The following is a 21,907-nucleotide window of genomic DNA, read 5'->3' on the forward strand; positions in this document are numbered from 1 at the left end:
TGAGAAGGCCATTCTTTGTGTTCTTTTTGAATTCGAAATTGGTGCTCTGCGTTTAACCCATCCAAGTGCACACACACAGCAGTGAGTAGTGAACATCTCAAACCCCGTTGCACATCGTTTCCAGGACGCATGTCGTTCAACCTGGAAACCGGAGCAAAACGTTGGACACCGGTGTGAGCCTGAACGTGCCCCTGCTAAAGAATTGCGTTTATTCAGATGCAGAACGTCTTTACAAGCACATTAAATGGGACAGTTTTCAGACGTGAGCTCCAACTTCACCTCTGCGCCAGACCAGACGCGAATCAAACGAGCACGGAAACGTTACCGGAGACGAGAAGCATCAGTATATCAGTAAACTGCGGTCAGATGAGATGTTGTCAGGCCATATAAACGAATCTTCCTGTCCTGTCAGCTGTCATACTGTGCTCGTAGAGCATGCTCTTCAAGTGCACCACAAATAGTTAGACTATATTAAAGCGCTGTATCATACTCAAACCCAAATGAAACTACGAGTATGCAATGTCGTAGATATGTCATCAGTTAAGTCATGAAATTACAAAAGAAGGCTATTAAAGCTGCCTTAAAACTGTGCATGCAAGTGTTTGTTATTTATAGTCACATTCAAAGCAGTGTCAGATCTGCATCAAATGTGACAGTTTTTAAAGCAGCAGACAAAATAACCTAATAACCAGCTGCTGTGATGTCTGTTAATCAAAGAACAAAATTAAAAAGAGGAAATCAATAACTTCTTTAGTTGTACTTTATCTTTATTTAAAATAGAATTTAGTATTTGATAACTTTATTAAATTAGGCTATGTTTTCTTGCTGAGGGGCACAGGTATATGACATTTATTATAATGGGGTTATGTGAAGATTGTTTTAAGTTCACTTAAATTAGAAGTTATTTTTTAAAGTCTAACAATAGCTCTCACTTATACTGCATGTTAAATGGCTATAGTCAATGGTTAAATATTAGGAAAAAAATTAATAGAGACATCAGTGATACTTGCCTTCAGTCATAAACAAGACAGCATTAAACAAATATTAAAAATATACTTTGTTTTTTCTATAATATATATATATATATATATATATATATATATATATATATGTGTGTGTGTGTGTGTGTGTGTGTGTATGTGTATGTTGTCAATCGATTAAAAAAATAATTAAATCGCACCTTTTTCTGAAATTAATTGTGATTAATCCCACCTAACATTAAAGTTTTTAATTATACTTTTATATTGCAATAATTTCACATTCAATCTTCAAATTAATGTAGAAACAACATAAAGAAAGTATAGTTTTAATATTTGTTTAACGCCATCTTTTTTATGTCATCTTTATATATATCTTGGTTTACAAGGCAACACTTCTCATTTTCGTGTAGTTTAAGTCTTTATTTTGTTTAGTCATCTTTAGTAATTTTAGTAGGTTTATAAAATTGACCAGCTGTCAATTAAGTTGAAATCTGGGGAAAATATAAATATAAAGCATATAAATACTTTTTATTGTTTTTATATTGTGCACTGTTTATTTGTATATTTTCAGTGAATATATTTAGTTTATTTCAAGGGACAGGCAGCATGGTTGTGGTTGTAGTTAGGATCCGCCGCTGTACCTGGATGGCAGGTGTTGAAGTCCAGACCAGATTCTGCCGGCTGCAGCAGCCGCTCGATGATCCCGCGGGACAGAATAGACGGGGAGAAGACCACTGGCCGTTTTCTGAAGACCCCAACCTTCTGAACCAGACTGAACGGGATCAGCTGCTCCTCATGCCCTACAAACACCCACACATTCAGAACTCACAATATTCGCTCTGATTGGTTAAATGTTAGAGTGGGCGGGGCTTACGGTTACTGAGTGTGTAGAGCACCGCACTAGATGAGCCAATCTCGCGATAGTTCGCCGCGACTGCTTTAATGAGCCGAACGCGCTCAGGGATTTTCTTACAGAACTACAGACAGACAAAAAACAATCAGTCAGTGTCTGTGAGAGAGACAGAGACAGACAGACGGACGGAAAGACCGTCACCTTCCTCCTGCACTGATTCTGTTCCAGCGCCATCGTACGAAGTCTCACCAACAGCAGCTGCTGAGCCCTGAAGAGAAAACACAAGTCTGACATGTTTGATATGATCAATTTAAAATTAAACATCCACGACATCTGAATATGAATTTGCAATTGCTCTTCTTCCCTGAATATTTTTGCATGCTGAATTGTGATGTGGTTATATAATAAATAATATTTATTCAATATTGTCAGCAGTTGTTGCTTTATTAGAGAAGATTGTGAGACTGGAGATGATGGCAACAAGCATCAAACATTTATTTATAGAATAAAATAATAATAATATATGTATGTGTGTGTGTTTGTTTTACAAGGAAAATGCCACTTTTACAGGAGTTTAAAAGAGATAGGATGACAAAATTGAGTATTATTAATAAAACAACATACATAAATTAAACAACATTAAAATAAATTGTAGTTTCAGTCATCAAATAATTGATTTATTTTAGTTTATTCCTCCCTGAACCACCAATTTTAATAAATTTCTTGTCAATACAGTTAAAAGGATATTATTATTTAACCAGGGGAAAAGCCATATATAAATATAAACAATTTTACGGGAGTGGAAAAAACATAGGACAGCAAAATAGCAACAACAACAACATAAAGAACATTTTAATTTCCAGGCATAAAATAATGGATTTACAATTTTTCCATCCCAAAGTCCATCCCACCCTAAACCACCAATTATGTGCATTTTCATAGATTTTTAGTCACTACAGCTAAAGGGATGCTATTTAAATACTTGATAATATTTCAGTGATCATGTATTGTATGCATTATGTACCTGTTGTAGTTGGGCACGGCTCCGGCCTGCAGCGGCGCCCCTGTGTGTTTGTCGACGCGAACGCAGCGCCACTGATATTTACCATTGTAACGCGTGTCTGTGACGTGCAGCACATCGTCACAGCAAACCCTGAGACACGGTGCGTCGCCATGGTGACAGAGGTCAAGGTTCACGCGCACGTAGAACGAGTCGGCGCCAGTGAAAGACGGAGATGAGAGTTCAGCGAGTAAACGAGAATAACCTGAGAAGAGAGAGGAAAAGACTGAATCATAATAGAAAATACAATGTCAAAACATTCACAATCTCATGATGTTTATCTGAACATGATCAATTTCAAATTTTCCATGTATGTTTTTACAGAAATACTGATGGAGCACATGTTTGTCTCTCACCGTCGGGATTGTGTGTGTGTTTGAGCACGTTCGGTTCGGTCCACCACTGCAGCGAGAAATGAGCCACTTCAGCCGTACACTGACTGAGACGAACGCGACCCTCGCCGAACAACACCTGATCCAACTGACAACAGAGCACATGATCTGAATGTGTTTCAGTGAAGGAAGAACGTCTGACAGGAAACAGTTTTCTGTCTCTCTCACCTCTAGTAGTTCACTACCCTCCCTCAGGCCGCAGATCTGAGCAGGTGAACCCGCCCTGACCGTCTGCACAAACACACCCGTCCGGTTTCCTCCAATGATAGTGATGTCCTCCGCCAGACTGACGCTTTTGGAAGAGGAGGAGAGTGCCAGACACAATCTGAGAAACAAACAAGAGGAAAATGAGACAAAACAAACAGGATGAAGGACATTTTGATGCTGATGAAGGGCTCGTACTGTGGGGAGGATGATGAAGGTTTGATCGGGAGAGTCGGGGTCACGGTGATCACGTCAGGAGGAAAGAGCTGAGACGGCAGAGAACTCCACGAACTCAACAGACACGAGTCGGAGTCCTCTACAACACACACACACCATTACTAACAATCTAAATACAAACTGAACACAGACAGAATCTTCACAGGTCCCATGATTCAATTTGATTCTAAAAGGTAAAGATCTCACATTTTTACAATACAATACAGCGGTCAGTTTGTCAAGACACCAACATTTCAGTTGCAATGATTCTCAAAACCAACTTTCTTACTTATTTTTTTTTTAATTGATACAATTTAATTATGAAGTGGTTTTTTTTTTTAATTATAATGAAATTAATAATTTTATTTCTAAAGCCGATTAGTCACCAGAAGAGACGAACGCCAGCTCGCGTAAGTGTTGGAATACTTGGTCGCAGTTATGTTGTTTAAATTATTTACTTGCTGCTAGGAAGGAATAGTTAGTTTCCTACCTATATCTACTCTGCATTTTCGTTGAGGTTTATATGTTTGACTGCACTTACTGGTAATTAGAATAATTTGTGCCTCAGCTAAGAACGAGCCTGTGTGATTGTGCGAATTGTTTCGTCTTGAGCTATTAGCAGTCCTTTAAGTGTTTAGTTTCGTCTTGATCTATTAGCAGTCCCTTAACCTTATTGGCTGGGCTGATCAGAAGCCGGCCACAGCTGTTTACACTCTAGTTTCCTAGACTGTATGTATTTGATGTCCGAGCGCTGACGCGGAAGCGTCTGAGGAAGCGTTCAGCCGTCGTGCTCAGCCTCCTCGTGTGAAGACCAACGACTTTTTCCTGCACCACTTTAACCAAGCAACGACACCGAGCACACACTTAAATATCATTTCTATCTTCCCTCACACACTCTCCTTTCCTATCCTCTATCCTTCCACCTCTATCATGTGTTTCCAAACCATTCCGGTTCTCTCTCAACCTCGCTTTAAAAACACACGCATAAGGCTACGTAACCCGGCTAACCTGTGCCCTATCTCTACATCTTCCACTGCACCTCTTTCTTTCTCTGTGGGTCTCTGGAATTGCCAGTCAGCTGTCAACAAAGCTGACTTCCTTTCTGCTTTTTCCTTACATTCCACACTCAGCATCTTGGGCTTGACTGAGACCTGGGTTCGTCCAGAAGACTCAGCAACCCCAGCTGCTCTCTCTCACAATTTCTCTTTCTCTCACACCCCAAGGCAAGTTGGCTGGGGTGGGGGCACTGGTCTGCTCATTTCAAACAATTGGAAATACTCAACCCACTCTCCCCTAAGCAATCCCAACTCATTTGAATCTCATGCCATTACTGTAACAGCTCCTATAAAACTCCAGATTGTGGTAATCTACCGTCCCCCTGGCCAAATTCTAGCCACCTTCCTAGAGGAGCTGGACGGGCTGCTTTCCTCTTTCATGGAGGATGGCACTCCACTCTTAGTCTTCGGCGATTTCAACATTCACCTAGACAGGCCTTATGCTACAGACTTCCATTCACTCCTAGCTTCATTTGATCACAAACGCCTTACCACTACTTGCTACCCGGGTGCCACCATCTCCCTTACCGGTTACTTTCAGACGTAACCCACGCAGCCTTTCCCCCTCCCTTCTTTCCTCTGTAGTATCCTCCTCTCTTCCCTCGCCTTCACATTTCTCATCTCTGGATGTGAATGCAGCTACTTACACTTTATGCTCTACCTTAACCTCTTGTCTAGACGACATCTGTCCTCTCTCCTCCAGGCCAGCACGGGCTGCCCCTTCTAACCCCTGGTTATCCGATGTTCTTCGTGAGCATCGGACCAAACTCAGAGTGGCAGAGAGAAAATGGTGCAAATCAAACGATCCGTCGGACCGGAGTAGGTATCAGTCTTTGCTTTCATCTTTCTCTACTGAAGTCCACAATGCCAAATCCTCACATTTCCACTACAAGATCAACAGCACTCCAGACTAGGCTTGCTGCGATAGACGGTGTTAGCGGTGATACCGGTGATAAGCCGCAACACCGGTTACGTCACTTGCCACCGCGGCACCGTCCCCCACCGTCATTTAGATTTTTGCAGGGGTTTATGACCTGTAGTGCAGCCAGCCACCAGGGGGCGATCAAAGAGCCCGCAGCTTCACTTTCCAGTATGAGTGAGACACACCCGGGTGAGACAGACAAGACCATGGAAGAAGAGTTTCAAAACGAAATGTAAAAGCGCCTGTTTTAAAAAATATTTTGGATTTTGAAAAGCCTGTTGACTTCTGCCATTAATCTAAGTGATAATGGAAGTTAAAAATAATAAAAAAAACATTTGTTTCTCATTTATTTGGTTTCACAGCTATTTCCCATTATTTCACATCAAGGTGTAGGCCTATGCCGTCCGTGCCTCCAAACTTTCTTATTCATTTTGCTAATGTTCTACGTTTCATAATTATTTGTTCCTCAATCTTTACTGATTTTTAGTTTTGTATTCCTATTTAAAATTTGTGTAAGTTATTTGTTATTTTATATTAGGCATAGAGCATGGTGTATTTTTATTCGTTTTATTAATAAAAGTTCTATGTTCTATATTGTATTTTGTTTGAAGGCGAACTGCCGCTAATTTAAAAGAGAAAGTAAAACACGCACGGAGCTTTTATAAGCTATTTAAGCAAAGGAAAGTGAGGAAAAGAGGGAAAAACTAAAAACAAACAACTGCTTGACGCCTAATTGCCGCAAATTAAAAGTGAAAGTAACATGCGCACGGCGCCTACAGGCTATATTTAAAACTGAAGGAAAGTGAGATGGAAAGATGGAAAACTCACAACGACCCACCACCACCACGGTGATACCGGTATTACCGGTGTTGTCACACATCGATTAACCGGTTGGAAAATTTCCTCACCGTCACAACCCTACTCCAGACATGCGTAATCTCTTCAGAACATTTAATTCTCTCCTCTGTCTCCCTCCTCCACCACCCACCACTTCGATAACAGCTGACGACTTTGCCACTTTCTTCACAGACAAAACTAGAACAATCAGTAACCAGTTCTCAACTCCACACACACAGGACCTCCAATCAACCACATCCACTGCTCAAACTCCCATCTTCTCCTTCTATCCCCTTACCGAGGCAGAAGTATCCAAACTTCTCCTCTCCAGCCATCCTACAATATGTCCTCTCGACGCAATCTACTCACACCTTCTCCAACAATCTCTCCCACACTCTTACCAGCACTCACACACATTATCAACAAATCTCTCCTCACAGGCATCTTCCCCACAGCATTCAAGCAGGCTCGGGTAACCCCACTGCTCAAAAAACCTACATTAAACACTTCTCTTTTAGAAAACTACAGACCTGTCTCTCTCCTTCCATTCGTAGGGAAAACACTCGAACGAGTTGTCTTCAACCAGCTCTCACTGTTTTTTTTCACAGTACAACAAACTGGATGCTAAACAGTCAGGTTTCAGGAGTGGCCATTCAACAGAGACGGTGCTACTCTCAGTCACTGAAGCCCTGCGAATTGCAAAGGCAGATTCCAAATCATCAGTCCTGATTCTGCTGGATCGTTCTGCTGCTTTTGACACTGTCAATCATCGGATCCTCCTGTCCACCCTCTCATCACTGGACATCACTGGGATTCCACTTCGCTGGTTTGAATCCTATCTCACCGGTAGGTCTTTCAGGGTGGCCTGGGGAGGGGAGGTATCCAAACCACATCAACTGGTAACTGGAGTTCCTCAGGGATCGGTTCTTGGACCCCTCCTCTTCTCCACGTACACTACATCACTGGGTCCCATCATACATGCACATGGCTTCTCCTATCACTGCTACACCGATGACAAACAGCTCTATCTCTCTTTTCAACCAGATGACCCAACGGTAGCTGCACGGATCTCAGGCTGCCTGGCGGACATCTCGGCATGGATGAAAGAACATCACCTACAGCTCAATCTGGCAAAGACAGAGCTTCTTGTCTTCCCTGCCACTCCGACTCTACAGCATGACTTCACGATTCAGTTAGGCTCAACAAAGATTGCCCCATCAACTTCGGTCAGAAATCTTAGTGTAATCTTTGATGACCAGCTGACCTTCAAAGAGCACATTGCAAAGACTGCTCGATCCTGCAGGTTTGCACTACACAACATCAGAAAGATCAGGCCCTTTCTGACAGAGCATGCTGCACAACTTCTTGTCCAGGCCCTTGACGTTGGACTACTGCAATGCTCTTCTGGCTGGACTGCCATCAAACACAATCAAACCTCTACAAATGATTCAGAATGCAGCGGCACGACTGGTCTTCAACGAGCCCATGTTACACCTCTCTTCATCTCCTTGCACTGGCTACCAGTGGCAGCTCGCATCAAGTTCAATACACTGATGCTTGCATACAGAACGACCACAGGCTCAGCACCCTCCTACTTCCACTCACTATTACGAATCTACATCCCCTCCAGAAGTCTGAGATCTGCTAGTGAGCAACGCCTTGTGGTACCATCACAGAGAGGCTCAAAATCACTCTCCAGATCATTCTCGTTCACCATTCCTGGCTGGTGGAATAATCTTCCCACCCCTATAGGGAATGCTGGATCCCTGTCAATCTTCAAGCAACAACTGAAAACTCATCTCTTTCGGCACTACTTGACTTCATCCTAAACTAAAAAAAAAAACCTTAATCTTTCCCTCTATCTTTCTCTCCTTCCCTGGCTAGCTTGTACTTATTTGAACAATGACTGAGACTTGGTGTTACGAGCACTTCCTCTGTCTGATTGCCTCTTCAAGATGAATCGCTTCTTGTATTCCCCAATTGTAAGTCGCTTTGGATAAAAGCGTCTGCCAAATGACTAAATGTAAATGTAAAGCACATTTAAAGTCAGCTGACACTGACCAAAGTGCTATACAATAGATACATGATAAAAAACATCACCAAATCAATAGATATTAAAATACAAAATCAACAAAAAACAACAGACACACAAAAACATATAAATATAAACAGGAAAATGAAGGATTTTATATATAAAAAAAATTGAATTTAGTAAAGCGCAATGAATTTGTATCTTTTCATCAACATTACCGCAGTTTCATGTCTCACAATTCTGACTTATTTTGTCTGAATTGCGATATATAAACTCAGAATTGTGAGAAAATCAGAATTCTGACTTGAGTTTAGATCTCACAATTCTGACATTTTTTTCATCACTCTGAGCTTACATTTTGAGAAAAAAAGGTCAGAATTGTGAGATAAAAAGTTGCAATTACAAAATGTGGTTAAAAATGAATCAATCCTGCAGTTCTTTAGAATCAATTCAGAATTGTTGAACAAAGAATGGTGACATAAGAGAATTGTTTTTTTTTTCTCCCACCTGTAACAGACAGACAGGTTTGGAGTAAGATGCACAAACAGACAGACAGAGAGCTGGTTCACACACCTGTATACGGCTCATTCTCGTCGCTCCCCCTAGAGTTCAGATCAAACCTGCAAACACACACAGACAGTGAGACGCCAGTGAATCATGGATCAGGCATTGACCTTCACTAGTTTAGTAATGTCTGTAAACTAAAGCTTGAGCTGTAGATTAACGTATTTAACACAATTTACAATGTTTGATTTGTCTTACTCTATGTTTGCTCTGCGGTTGATGGAGTTCATACAGGGAGGAAAGGGAAATGTGGAGAGTCTGTTGATATCCTTCTCAGCGTTACACTCCTGCACAATCACAAAACACACAGTGAGATTCAAACACAGGACAAGATCATCACAGAATCATCAACTGAAATGATATATTATTTACCGGCGTGAGCAGATTCTCATCTGAATTAGAACCGCAGGAGTCTGTTATACAAACACACAACAGCATTAAAAACAACATCAACATGCTTTACACAATACAGACTGTTTCAAAGCTGCTTCACAGTATAAAATAACAGAAGAACAGTGTTAATGTTGTAAAATGTTTCAATTATGAAACAATCTCAGCTGTACAGCAGCTCTACAGAAGATAATAGTGTTGTTATCCACTTCAATTCAAATCCATATCAAATTCTGTTCTCATTCGTGTAAATTAAATCCATACTATTACTATTCACACAGTAACACTCACCTTCAGACTGTTCACAGATCTGAGCTTGAGAGGTTGACTGTAAAAACACAATAACAGCATGAGGGAACAACACACACATGTGCACTCATAATACAACAGTGTTTGTGTGTGTGAACTCTGACCTTCAGCTGAGCTCTGAGTGTGAGTGGACTGGCACTCAAATCAACGGAACAACACGGGCCGAAACACTGATCCTCACTGAACAACGACAGGTGAGACTACAGAAACGCACACATACACACACGTATAGTATAGTATAGTGTAGTACAGTGTAGTATAGTATGGTATAGTACAGTGTAGTGCATTAAAGTACAATACAGTGAAGTACAGTGTAGTACTGTACCATATAGTACAGTACAGTACAGTGTAATGAGTATTATGTAGTATATTACAGTATGGGGCAGTGTAGTGCAGTACAGTATGATATAGTATTGTACCACATAGTACAGTACTGTGTCATATAGTACAGTGTAGTATATTACAATGTAGTATAGTATAGTATTGCATAGTATAGTGCAGTGTAGTATAGAGTGGGTATAGTTCAGTATCGAATAGTACATTATGGTACAGTAAAGCATATTTTACAATATTATTCAACAGAGTATAGTATGTAACAGTATAGTATAGTATATGGTGGGAGTTTAGTAGTGTTTTTTAGACACCACCCCAATTAAAAAACACAAGCATGCCATGTGTAGTCTATAGTATGTAGCGTGTAGTGATGCAGACGTACGCAGTGCATGCAGGTGTTGTTCTGCTCTCTCCGCTCTTGGTTTCTCTCCGTCTCTCTCTGCAGCTGCTCCAGGCTGCTCTGCAGCTCCGCAATACGTTTGCGCAGACGGTTCTTGTCCAGGAGGCAGTCTGTGAACTCCAGCTGCAGACTGTCGCGACTGCGCAGCGCCTTAAACAATCAAACAAACACACACATACACACACAAGTTTTTAAGTGCATGTTTGTGTATATGTGTGTGTATGTGTGAGTGAGTGTTTGGTACCTGGTCTCTCTCTCTCTCCAGCTCCATGATCTGGTTGAAGTAGGACACATTTCTGCTCTGCTCCGTCTCCCAGTCCAGCTGCAGAGTCCTGAGACACAGCTGCAGCTGCTCACACTGAGACGCCAACTACACAAGCATATTATATATGTATGCGTGTATGTACATATACAGGTGCATATACAGATATTTTTGACTAGCTACACCAGTATAGTCAAACCATCACCATGACATTTAAACATGGAATTCATACTGTATTTAAGAGTTTAGTAAAAGGATATTACGTATTCATTAAAAACCTTCAGTAAAATCAATCAATTTACCTCTATTTAAAGCTATCGCAAGACATTCCTGAAAAATTTTATTCATGACACTATATTATCTTCTTTAGAGCTGCTTTATTGAAATTGAATTATTGAAGTGAATTAACTGATTGCTGAACACTGATGCCGTTTTTCCTGTGTATTACTTTAAAAGCTGCTTGAAGCATCTGTGTTGTATAAGGCACTATAGAAATAAACTGTAATTTTGTAATGAATGTTAATTAGTTACATTTCCAACTGCACTTTATTTACACGTTAAATCCACCTTTACAGAGCATACAAAATAAAGGCTGATTTCAGAATGGCGTACTCATACTATCTGTTTCATATTTGGCAGATAATGAGTACTATGCTAGTATGTGATTCCACATTGAGCCTGTAAACACCACAGACATGCAGAGGTCCGCTCTTACTTTCTCTCTCTGAGTCTCAGAGCTCTCCAGCTCCCCCTGCAGTCGGGCGATGGTGCTGCTCAGCTCCTGCCGCTGCTCCGACGCCTCCTGCCGGTCCTGCTTCAGGATGTCCAACAGAGCCTAAAACACACACAATACATCAGACGACCGACACGCACTCCTGTAAGTGTCAGCAGGGTCCCTCACATGACTCTGACCTGATTTCCAGAGTTAAGCTCTCTGTTTCTCACGGCGAGCGGTGGTGTCTCCTCCGGTCCTGCGGGGGTGCCATCACACACCCCAATGCTCGAGTGATGAGACAACGAGGGCCCGGAGCCACCATGAACTCGTTTCTCCACCTCCTGTAATCTCTTCCTGAGCTGCTCCACCTGTAAGTGGTATCATCGCATGGACACACTCACTTTGAGCCTGACATGAACTGTGTATCTAGAGTGTGAAATACTGATTAATGTTGACTACCTCTGTGAGCAGTTCTCTCTCGCGCGCTGTAGCTCTGCGTTGTTCCTCTAACACTCGTGAGTATTTTACAGCCTGTTCCAGATGTCTCTCCTTCAGTAAACCCAACTCACGACTGCCAGACTCCCAGTCCTGCCTCAACCTGACCCATAAACACAAACACACGCATAGAAACAGATCTACATTTAATTTATATATATTATATATATATATTTCTGTCATGACAACTCTCTGAGGGATTGGAACATGACAATGTTAAAAGTGCCATAGGTGATTGTCTTCAGAAACATTTTTTGTTATTCTGGTTGAAAGTCTCTTCACATCCTGATAGCAGCCATTAAGTTAAGTGGTCTAAATGTATTTATCTGTATTTATTAGGGATGGCACGGTACATAGATGTCACGGTTCAGTACGTAACTCTGTTCGGGGTCACGGTTCGATACGATTTCGGTGCAACAGGGAAAAAAAGAGAAATCTACTATGCTCAGTTTCTTTTCATTTATTTTGAACAGACAGAAAATTTAAAAAAAAAATCCATCTAGATGTGAAAATACTAAATATTATTACGTTATATATATATATAAAATCTGTTTTGTTTTCATTGTGAGTGTACACAAATAAAAGCAGACTTTAAACAGTGATTATTAATAAGACAATAAGTGTTTAAAGTTGATTCTGCTGGTTTAAAGAAACAGTTGAAGTGACCGCGCCGGAGCGCGTGCGCGCACACACACACACACAAACAAAGAAACAAAAAAAACACACACATCAGTTCCAGCATTGTTAACTTGACAACACAGTTGGTACTTTATAAAAATAAAATACAGTGAGCCAAACATCAGCGCAGCCGCCTCTGTGTCACCGTTGTAACGTGACTGAAGTACAAAGCCTATCATTTACATAATAACTAATAGTTTAGCATTCAGATACGTTACATCGCAAATATGGAAATATTATGGAATATTTGGATTTGTGACGAATGAGACAGGTAGGATACACGAGCATAAAGCCACATTTTGCAAACAGTTGAGTGCGCAAGTCTTTAAAGTATATACTCGTCAGTCTATGTGAGAGACGTGTTCAGAATCAGCACATGGTCACTGTCTAGTGGGCATTGTTTTCAAGTGCGCAACTCTAAGTCTAGAAGGGATACGTATGGCGCTACATGGCATTCGCTGTTCTTTTGCTGGCGGTTATCAAACAGCGTTGCATTGCTGCGGGCGGCCCCTTCTGGATTGGGGGTGAATTGCCGGTATTCGTTGTAAGGCCTCATGCACCGAACCGAGATGTCCGTACCGTGATGGTTCAGTACGAATACATGTACCGTGCCACCCCTAGTATTTATATATTCTGTGAAAGGTGTAGGACTAAGGAATGTTCGTCCAATCAAATTGTCTTTCCTACCTGCCTGTCAATGTATTTATTTGCATACCTCTGCGCACCCCGTTCGCGCAGACACGATACGTCATCAGCGCGTTCACGCACGCTGTGCAGCAAGAATGGCAGGCAAACATCAACAACCCAATCTTCCTTCCACAGTTAGTACTTTTATATACTGTGCTATAAATTTTTCTCACCGGTGAATGAAACATGATGTAGCCCAGCGGTTCTCAATTCCAGTCCTCGTGCCCCCCCCCCACTCTGCATATTTTGCATGTCTTGCTTAGTTAACACACCTGATTCAGATAACCAGCTCGTTAGAAGAGAGCTATGTGCATGACCTGTGTTCCGATTGACATGCTCCCTACACAGTATTCATTGCTCCGTACTCCTTGAGCAGGGAAAATCCGTTGAAGTTTATTTCGCTTCGGAACATTCACTCATGGAATGCGTTGCGCAGCGTCTTCACACACAGACGAGAAACTTACTAGAGAAGTGTGACATAATATACCTCTGCAAATAAATGCTATTTAAATTCACGTCTCGCACACTTTAATGCCGTTTGTACATATACGCTCGCTTTGAACTGGAATCATGGCGGAATATCTGGTGATGTCCACTTCGCAGGGCACTTATGACTTACGGTCGCACAGAACAACCGTCAGACGTGATAAGATATGAAAAGTGCAGAGCGGGGAGGGCTCGAGGACTGTAATTGGAAACCGTTGATGTAGCCTATTGTAGTAATTTAATGTTGTCTCTGGTATTCTGCTCTTTGAGCATATGTGTGTTCAGGGGCAGGGGGCGTGGCTTTGGACGGCGATTGCTGGGAGGGTGGGACATTCGCTTTCAGTGCTATCAGGCTAAACTTAGCATTTTCCGAAATCTCCTATTGCACCTTTAATGTATTTGGGGGAGAGTAAGTATCGAGACTTGCTACTGCCAAAACATTCACAACATGCTGCTGTGAGCATGTAAGAAATACTGCTGTTGCACATATAACATATATGTATATACTCCATACCATATATTATCACAACGCAGCAGATCTATACAGGTGGAGCTGGGGAAGGTGGAAGGTTTCTAAAGTGAGCTGCTACTGCTACAGCAAACGCCAAGTGTTGAGCAGTGAGCTTATTGGCTACCAATACAGGAGAGAACCAATCAGCTGTGACATGATAAAGATGTCTTTATGTCATATTGAGATAGATCTAGCGGACTGCACTAGAGTTTCATGCCAGAACTTTGTATATATGAACCAAACCTGAAGAAAATTACAAAAAAACACAACAAATCACTATTTACTAGCGATGTGTTGTGTTTTTTTTTGTCATTGTCAATTGCAACAAAATGTAAGCATAAATAAATATTTTTTCATGTTACATGAAAAACTGTGAGATATATCTTAAAATGACAAACCTCATTAAATACAAAATGATTCACACGTTAAAACAAAATGAAGCTGACAATTATACTTTTAATTTTATGTAAACATACTGATTTCATGCCAATACATATTTTATGATTAAAATGACTAAATGTAAATGATTACAACAGTAAATGTTGTATCTATCTATCTGTCTGTCTGTCTAGCTATATAGATAAATAGAAATTAGTCTTTAGTATCACTGTACTATATATATATGTATATATATATATATATATCTGTACTATATATAGACCAGTGTTTAGTATTTTCTTATTTAGACTTTGATTTTATTTTTCTATTTTCCTTTTTCATTTAATTTAAAGTTTTAGTCATTTTGACGTGTTTGTAATTTTTTTAATTGTCTATACAGTTTTTTAGTATATCAAGTTCTGATTAAGTGAAAATAAGAAATGTTTAAAAGTGTAAATGCACTTTAAATACACTCAGTTTGAGAAGAAATTGGATCTGTGTTTTCTTCACCTCTCCAGTTGTATGCGGTCCTGTCGCAGCTCCTGCGCTTTGCGTTCAGCTCGGCTGCGCTCGTCCTCAGCCACGCGACAGCGCTGAGACAGACGCCGCTCACACACACGGCTGCAGTGCAACTGCTCTCGCAGCTTACGAACCTCCAGCAGCAGAAACTGAGTCAGACCCTCAGGACCCTCCTCATCTACACACAAAACATCAACAAACAGCTAGAACTGCTGCGTGCTGATTAATGTCTCTTCCTAGAGTCAAGTCAAGTCAAGTCACCTTTACTTATATAGCGCTTTTTACAATGCAAATTGTGTCAAAGCACTGCACAATATCAAAAAAAAAAAAAAAAAAGGAAAATAAAGTGTCAATAAGTTTGAATTGTGTCTTTGCAATAAGGTCGGCGATATCGCTGGAAATGAAGCGTAGAGGAAGATTTGGGCTCTATATAGCAAAAAATTATTACTTTATTGAGTTAAATTCTCATTATTTATCTTGTTTTCCAGTGCAAATATCTACACATTCTTAAATAGTCAGACAAGAGGACTTAAGATATTAAGTCTTGTTTTCTGATAAATTTATCAAATTTAATAAATTAGAATTTTGTTTAAAACAACACTGTAAAAAAAAATCCGTAAAATTTACGGTAAAAAACTGGCAGCTGTGGTTGCCAGAATTCTACCGTATAAAATACGGTAGCAATGTTTTAGGTTTTACGGTTTTAACTTAAATTTACAGTTAACTACCGTAATCTCTTTAACTGACATAATCTTAATATACCAACCTATTAAAGTACTGAAATCTGTTTTGTTCCTTTGAAATACACTGATAACCACCAAATGCAGGTGATGATGAGAAAGTCACATGATGAGCCAAAGCCCATCACAAGCAACTTTTAAATAATAGCATATACAGAAGGTGCACAGTGTCATTCACACAAGCACTAAACACCATCATGGTGAGACTCCTTAAACTGAAATATGCAAGAAACATTAATTTAACAATATTAGATATAACATACAACCCTAATAAACATAACTGATAAGAAAACACTAAGAAGAAACATAGTTATTTCAAAGAAAAAACATCAAATTCAAACAGAATTTGAAATGGAACGCAGGGAATTCTGGGAACGTCAGTTTACGGTTTTTCCCTGTACATTTTACAGGAACTTTCCGTTAACCATGTAACAGGTTTTTACCGTAGCATTTTCACAGTTTTTTACCGTTAAAATCACAATCATTTTTTACAGTGAAGAAAAATATAATAAAATCACTTTTTATTCAATTTGTTTGTTTTAACATAAAATCACTTAATTTTGATCAATTATGTATCTATGCATAAATATACATAATTTGATAACATTATTCGTTTTAAGCATAAGCTTAATTAATTTGGAAAAAAAGTTGTGTTTTAGCATAAACCCACTTAATTTCAATTAATTTGTTCTTGTGTCATCCATAAATTTAAATAATTTTCATAAAGTTGTTCTTCTTTTAGCATAAATCCATAATTGTGTAGCGTGTTCATTTTTAGTTTTTAGTATAAACTCACCTAATTCTGATAAATTTGTTCTTGTCTGAAGCATACAGTCCACATCATTTTGATAAATCGGTTTCATTATGCATAAACTTACATATCTTTGATAAAATTGTTCTTGCTTTAAGCAAAAATCACTTAATTTTATGAAAATGTCTTTGGTTTCAGCATAAACTCACTTAACTTTAATCTGTTCATTTATCATGCTGTCATACCTCTGAAGTATATAGCATGCACACAGTGCATAGTATGCAAATAATGCCTGGATAACATATTAAATATACAAAAGTTAAAAATTCTAAATAGCAACTAAAATTCCAAAAATAATATATTCCGTTTCACATACTATTACTGTGTTCACTGAACCAGTATTCAGAAAGCAGTAAATTAGAATTCGCTCCACTTGATATAATAATGAGTGAGATGATGCAAGTTCACAAACATATAAGAAATAGTATGAGTAGTATACTTGTGTAGGATTGTGAATTGAGTCAAACTCACCCAGCATGATGGAGCAGCGCTGTGTCGGCTGTTGCCCGGTCAGCTGCGTGAACTGCTCCGGATGGTAAAACTCCAATGACTCCATGAAGGCCTGGAGACCACGCTCGCCACGCCCCCTCAGGATGTCCAGTAAACGCCCTGAGCACAATAGCCAATCAAATCTCTGCACACTGATACAGGCACACACGGGCACCAATCACATTCCACTCCACATTCATTCCTCCACTGATTCTCTTTTAATGTGAACATTTGCATCCAGATTCAATTACTATCCACCATAAATAGTATGCTATGAGCAGTGTTGTGCAGTAACTAGTTACTAGTAACTGTAATATTACTTTTTGCAGTAACTAGTAGTGTAACTAATTACTAATAAGATTTCAGTAATAATATTACAGTTGCCATCCATAAAACAGCTTAGTTACTTTTGATGCATCAACCCCCCTGATTTAAAGTCCAACAATCAAATAATTTATTTATTTTCATAATTTTCAGGACTCGCACATGCATGTGGTGTCCCAGTGCAGCAGGCAAGCTAGTAGTGTAACTAATTATTGTTGCCAGAACATAACAAGTAAAGTAACAATATTACTTTTGAAACTAGTAATGAGTAATATATTAAATTGTTTGAGTAACTAGCCCAACACTGGCTATGAGTACATCCTAAATCATTACAATGTAAAAGGGTTAAATATTACCCACAACCCTTTGCACCACACATGAGGAAAAGCTTATTTGGTTCCTTATTGACTTTTCCAGATAAAAAAATGTCAGGGAAATGAGGCTGAAGCTTTTCAAGGAACAAAACTGAATGCAAACATTTGGCACAAAAGTGTCTGTAGTTTAATAACAAAATATTATGACATGGCAAAATTCTGACTACAAGCTCTAAAAAAAATGTACTTTCCATTACCGATGGGAGAAATATGAATGATTCACACTTACAAAGAGTTCAGAAAATGTGCTGACGACATCGGCTGGCCAAAACTGTGGAAATGCAGAACTCAACCGAAACATATCAAAAAGACACGTTTAAAAGGCACTTTAACCCCTTAACTGTCACCCCCCATTTTTTTTAAATAAGCATGAAAGTGCACTATCCAAACTTAAATTGTTGTAATTTATGAACACTTTGGAATAAAAAAATAAATTAAAGCATTAAAAAGTTACAGAAGTTTAAATGTACTGTAAAGCAAATAGACTGCATTAATTTTGTTTTATCTTATACATAATAAATATTTTACATAACAGGTTTTACTGGTCTAAATAAGTTTGAATTTGAAGTTGATATTTTAAAAAAATTGAGGTTCCTGTGAGATTTCATTTAGGGTGTTATACCACAAGAAGCCACCGGTGTCATTGAATTTTTTTTATGATTTTCTTTGACACAAATGTCTAGATTTCTCTGTCAGTATAACTTCTATCACAAAATATAGAATCCTCAGACTCAGATCTTTCCAATGATATTGCCAAGATTATAAAAAGTTTTGATTATAAAAGGCCGTAATGCATTTTGTAATATGACACTTGACACCGCCTGCTAAAGGGGAGGAGACCGCTAAAAGATTTTAAAGTACCATTTCCATGGTAACACAATGTCCGATTTCAAAATAGGATGAATCTTGAGCTTCTAAGCTTTCAAACAATATATAATTTATGAAAATTCCTAAAAGATTTGACAGAGAAAAAGGACAACAAAAAAGAGTGCCAAGCATCCCACAGGTGGGACTGTTTTAATAAAAGAGTCATCTATTAAATGCATTCTACAAATTCAAAATTATTCACTTGAAATTGGTCGAAACAGTGTAAATGCAATAAGAACTCAACCCAAACATACAGAAATGTTACAAATAAATCACACATTTTCATGTAAGTGTGATCTCTATTAAATGCATTCTACAAATTCAAAATGATTCACTCTTTTGAAGCACTCAGAAAACACAGTTCAAATCAGCTGGTCAAAACATTAAAATGCATAAACTCCTTTTACAAACCAACAGAAAATCTCTTCTAAAAGTTTGATCTATTAATGCAATCTACCAATGCAAAACGATTCTCTTCTGGTTCTCGCATGAAACTGCTGCAAATGCAGTAAGAAATCATGTACAGACTTTTACAAAGCAATGGAAAATATTTTGATGAAAGAGTAAACCATCAAATAAAATAAAAAAAAAATCATTAAATATGAAATATAAATATGAATGTAAAATGTGTGTTTTTCCATTCGTTTCTACTGCTTTATTGTGTGTGTTTTGGGAGGATTTGGACACTTAGTACATTTGTAACTAAACCGAAATTATAAAGCCGACCCAAAATTCATTAAAACCATAGTAGACACTGGTTCATTAAATTCACCATATTTTTTAAGATGCCAAACATTTTCAAAATAGTATATCGCAAAATAAACACTTGCAGTAGAAAATTTCTTTATCCATGACTCAAATTCTCATATTCAGTAGATTTTCATTTTTTTTTGTTATACTTCATATTTTTTTTATACATAAATCGACTTTTTTGGGGGTAAGAATAGACTAATGTCATAATTCCTGTTTGGTCTTTGATAGTCATTAAAAAAAGAAAAACAATTACTCGCAATGTTTAACCTTGTTTGAATTTATTTTTTTCATCTGGCTTTTGGTTTTTACTTTATGTATGTATTTATTTATGTATTTTTATTGTTTTTGCTCTATACAACTTCATTTACGTCGCAGTGTTTGGAAAGTGTTCATGTGTGGTGTTTTGTGTCTCACCGGCTCTGCTGATTCTCAGTGGATACTGAGTGGAGTTCAGCACCTCGTCTTCGTCCTGCTCGTCGATCACCTTGCATTGCCGCAGGTACGGCGTCAGCTTCGCTGGGTTTAAAATGCGGGTCAGTTTATGTCGCACTCCTTCCACTCGCTCCCACAGCTCCTCGTACTTCTCCTCCTCTGACAGAGACATGAACGAACTCTCGTCTCCCAGCGGACATTCACCTGTGGGAAAACAGAAGACGTTTATGAGGTTCACGATCATAACACAAAGCAGTGTGATGCTCAAGAGGCAGGTGGTGTGGGAACCAAATTGTGCCTGTTTCCTGTTTTTGTGGTTGCTTTAGTTAGTAGCCGACTTCAAAAAAGTCAAAGGTCAAACAACATTTGGGTCATAAGACACCTACAAATCAACATAACAAATCATCAACACTCCAGATGGGCGTTATGATAAAATTACTGCCCTTCATTCACGAAACAAACTTCTAATCATTTCGTACCACACTGTAAAAAGTGATAAGCTGACTTAACTTAAAAAAATTGAGGAAACCCATTTCCTTAAAATTATTAAGTAAATAATAAGTGAAAAAAAGTTAAGTGACAATTGACAATTCACTTAACTTATACTTTTTTTATTATTAATTACTTAATAATTTTAAGGCAATGGGTTTCCTCATTTCGTTTTAAGTTAAGTCAGCATCACTTTTTACAGTGATAAGAAGCCTATTTATGAAATATTGTGCGTCATCTAGCAGCATGCAGACTCAACCAGAGTAAAACAAGCAAAAGTAAAATATTTCATTGTGTTTGGGACAAAAAATTGTTGTTTCATCTTAAAATAATTTGTTACCCCACTGACTTCAATTTTTTAGTTTAGACAACTAAAATATTTCAGTTGTCCCTTTAATTAACATTGAGTATCTTAAAATTTCAAGCTGACTAAAATAAAAATTTTAAGTGAGTAACAAATTATTTTAAGTTGAAACAACTTTTTGAAACATTTTTTTTTTACAGTGCAGTGAATTGGTGAACGAATCTGAGAAAGACTGTCAAACAACCTGATTCTAAGGATTCAAGTGATTGTACAGCTATGGGAGATTTGCAGCATCAGATCACAAGCGAAATAAGTCCCAATGGTAAAAAAAAAAAAAAGATTTTTTCATTGTAACTTTTAAATAAATCTAAATTATTGGAGTAAGTTTTATAAGACAATAATATTTCAGTCTTTCTACCATGAAGAAAAAAAAATCTATGTTTACTATGTGTTACTTGCTGTTTCTTTGTAATTGAGTAAGTGAAGACTGTTTCAACAGATATTTCTCTTTCTTTCTTTCTTTCTTTCTTTGTGTTTTGGTGAACTGGTAGCTACTTTGTATATATAAAAAAATTCTTGTACAAATCACATAATAAAATAGTCACACGAAATCACCACCTCTAAGATTAGAGATGTGTGAGGGGTTTGAGTTCAGGTCAGGCAGGTCCAAACACATGCTGGAATCTCAATGAATGTCTCAATGAATGTCTCATAGGAATGTCCAGCGCTCTCTCCACCCTCAATACCACGACTGAGGTGCCCTTGAGCAAGGCACCGAACCCACAATTGCTCCCCGGGCGCTGCAGCATGGCTGCCCACTGCTCCGGGTGTGTGTTCACGGTGTGTGTGTGTGTGTGTGTGCATTTGTTCACTACTCACTGCTGTGTGTGTGCACTTGGATGGGTTAAACGCAGAGCACCAATTTCGAGTATGGGTCACCATACTTGACAATACGTCACGACTTTACTTTTTTTTGACTTTATAGTGAAAGAATCCAGTGCTGGGAACAACAACACTTTATTATACACGAACACAAGCACACTAGA

At 38.7% G+C, this 21,907-nt stretch overlaps 1 protein-coding gene across 1 annotated transcript in view; it reads right to left on the reverse strand.

Moving 5' to 3' along the window:
* LOC306868633 (caspase recruitment domain-containing protein 10-like) overlaps window positions 1–21,907 on the reverse strand; it is a gene marked incomplete at both ends in the record, with an annotated part of 72,505 nt that overhangs the window by 44,778 nt on the left and 5,820 nt on the right. The window contains 20 exons of the mRNA XM_079414891.1: window positions 1,622–1,780; window positions 1,855–1,957; window positions 2,035–2,101; window positions 2,858–3,098; window positions 3,250–3,373; window positions 3,454–3,610; window positions 3,688–3,805; window positions 9,125–9,171; window positions 9,314–9,402; window positions 9,488–9,528; window positions 9,797–9,833; window positions 9,919–10,014; window positions 10,530–10,697; window positions 10,792–10,917; window positions 11,525–11,644; window positions 11,722–11,892; window positions 11,984–12,122; window positions 15,270–15,456; window positions 17,301–17,438; window positions 20,051–20,272. Coding sequence (XP_079271017.1) covers window positions 1,622–1,780; window positions 1,855–1,957; window positions 2,035–2,101; window positions 2,858–3,098; window positions 3,250–3,373; window positions 3,454–3,610; window positions 3,688–3,805; window positions 9,125–9,171; window positions 9,314–9,402; window positions 9,488–9,528; window positions 9,797–9,833; window positions 9,919–10,014; window positions 10,530–10,697; window positions 10,792–10,917; window positions 11,525–11,644; window positions 11,722–11,892; window positions 11,984–12,122; window positions 15,270–15,456; window positions 17,301–17,438; window positions 20,051–20,272 — 2,550 coding nt within the window. The remainder of the gene's footprint in view (window positions 1–1,621; window positions 1,781–1,854; window positions 1,958–2,034; window positions 2,102–2,857; window positions 3,099–3,249; window positions 3,374–3,453; window positions 3,611–3,687; window positions 3,806–9,124; window positions 9,172–9,313; window positions 9,403–9,487; window positions 9,529–9,796; window positions 9,834–9,918; window positions 10,015–10,529; window positions 10,698–10,791; window positions 10,918–11,524; window positions 11,645–11,721; window positions 11,893–11,983; window positions 12,123–15,269; window positions 15,457–17,300; window positions 17,439–20,050; window positions 20,273–21,907) is intronic.

Source organism: Barbus barbus, assembly GCF_936440315.1.
Source record: "Barbus barbus genome assembly, chromosome: 4".
Classification (NCBI taxonomy): Eukaryota; Metazoa; Chordata; class Actinopteri; order Cypriniformes; family Cyprinidae; genus Barbus; species Barbus barbus.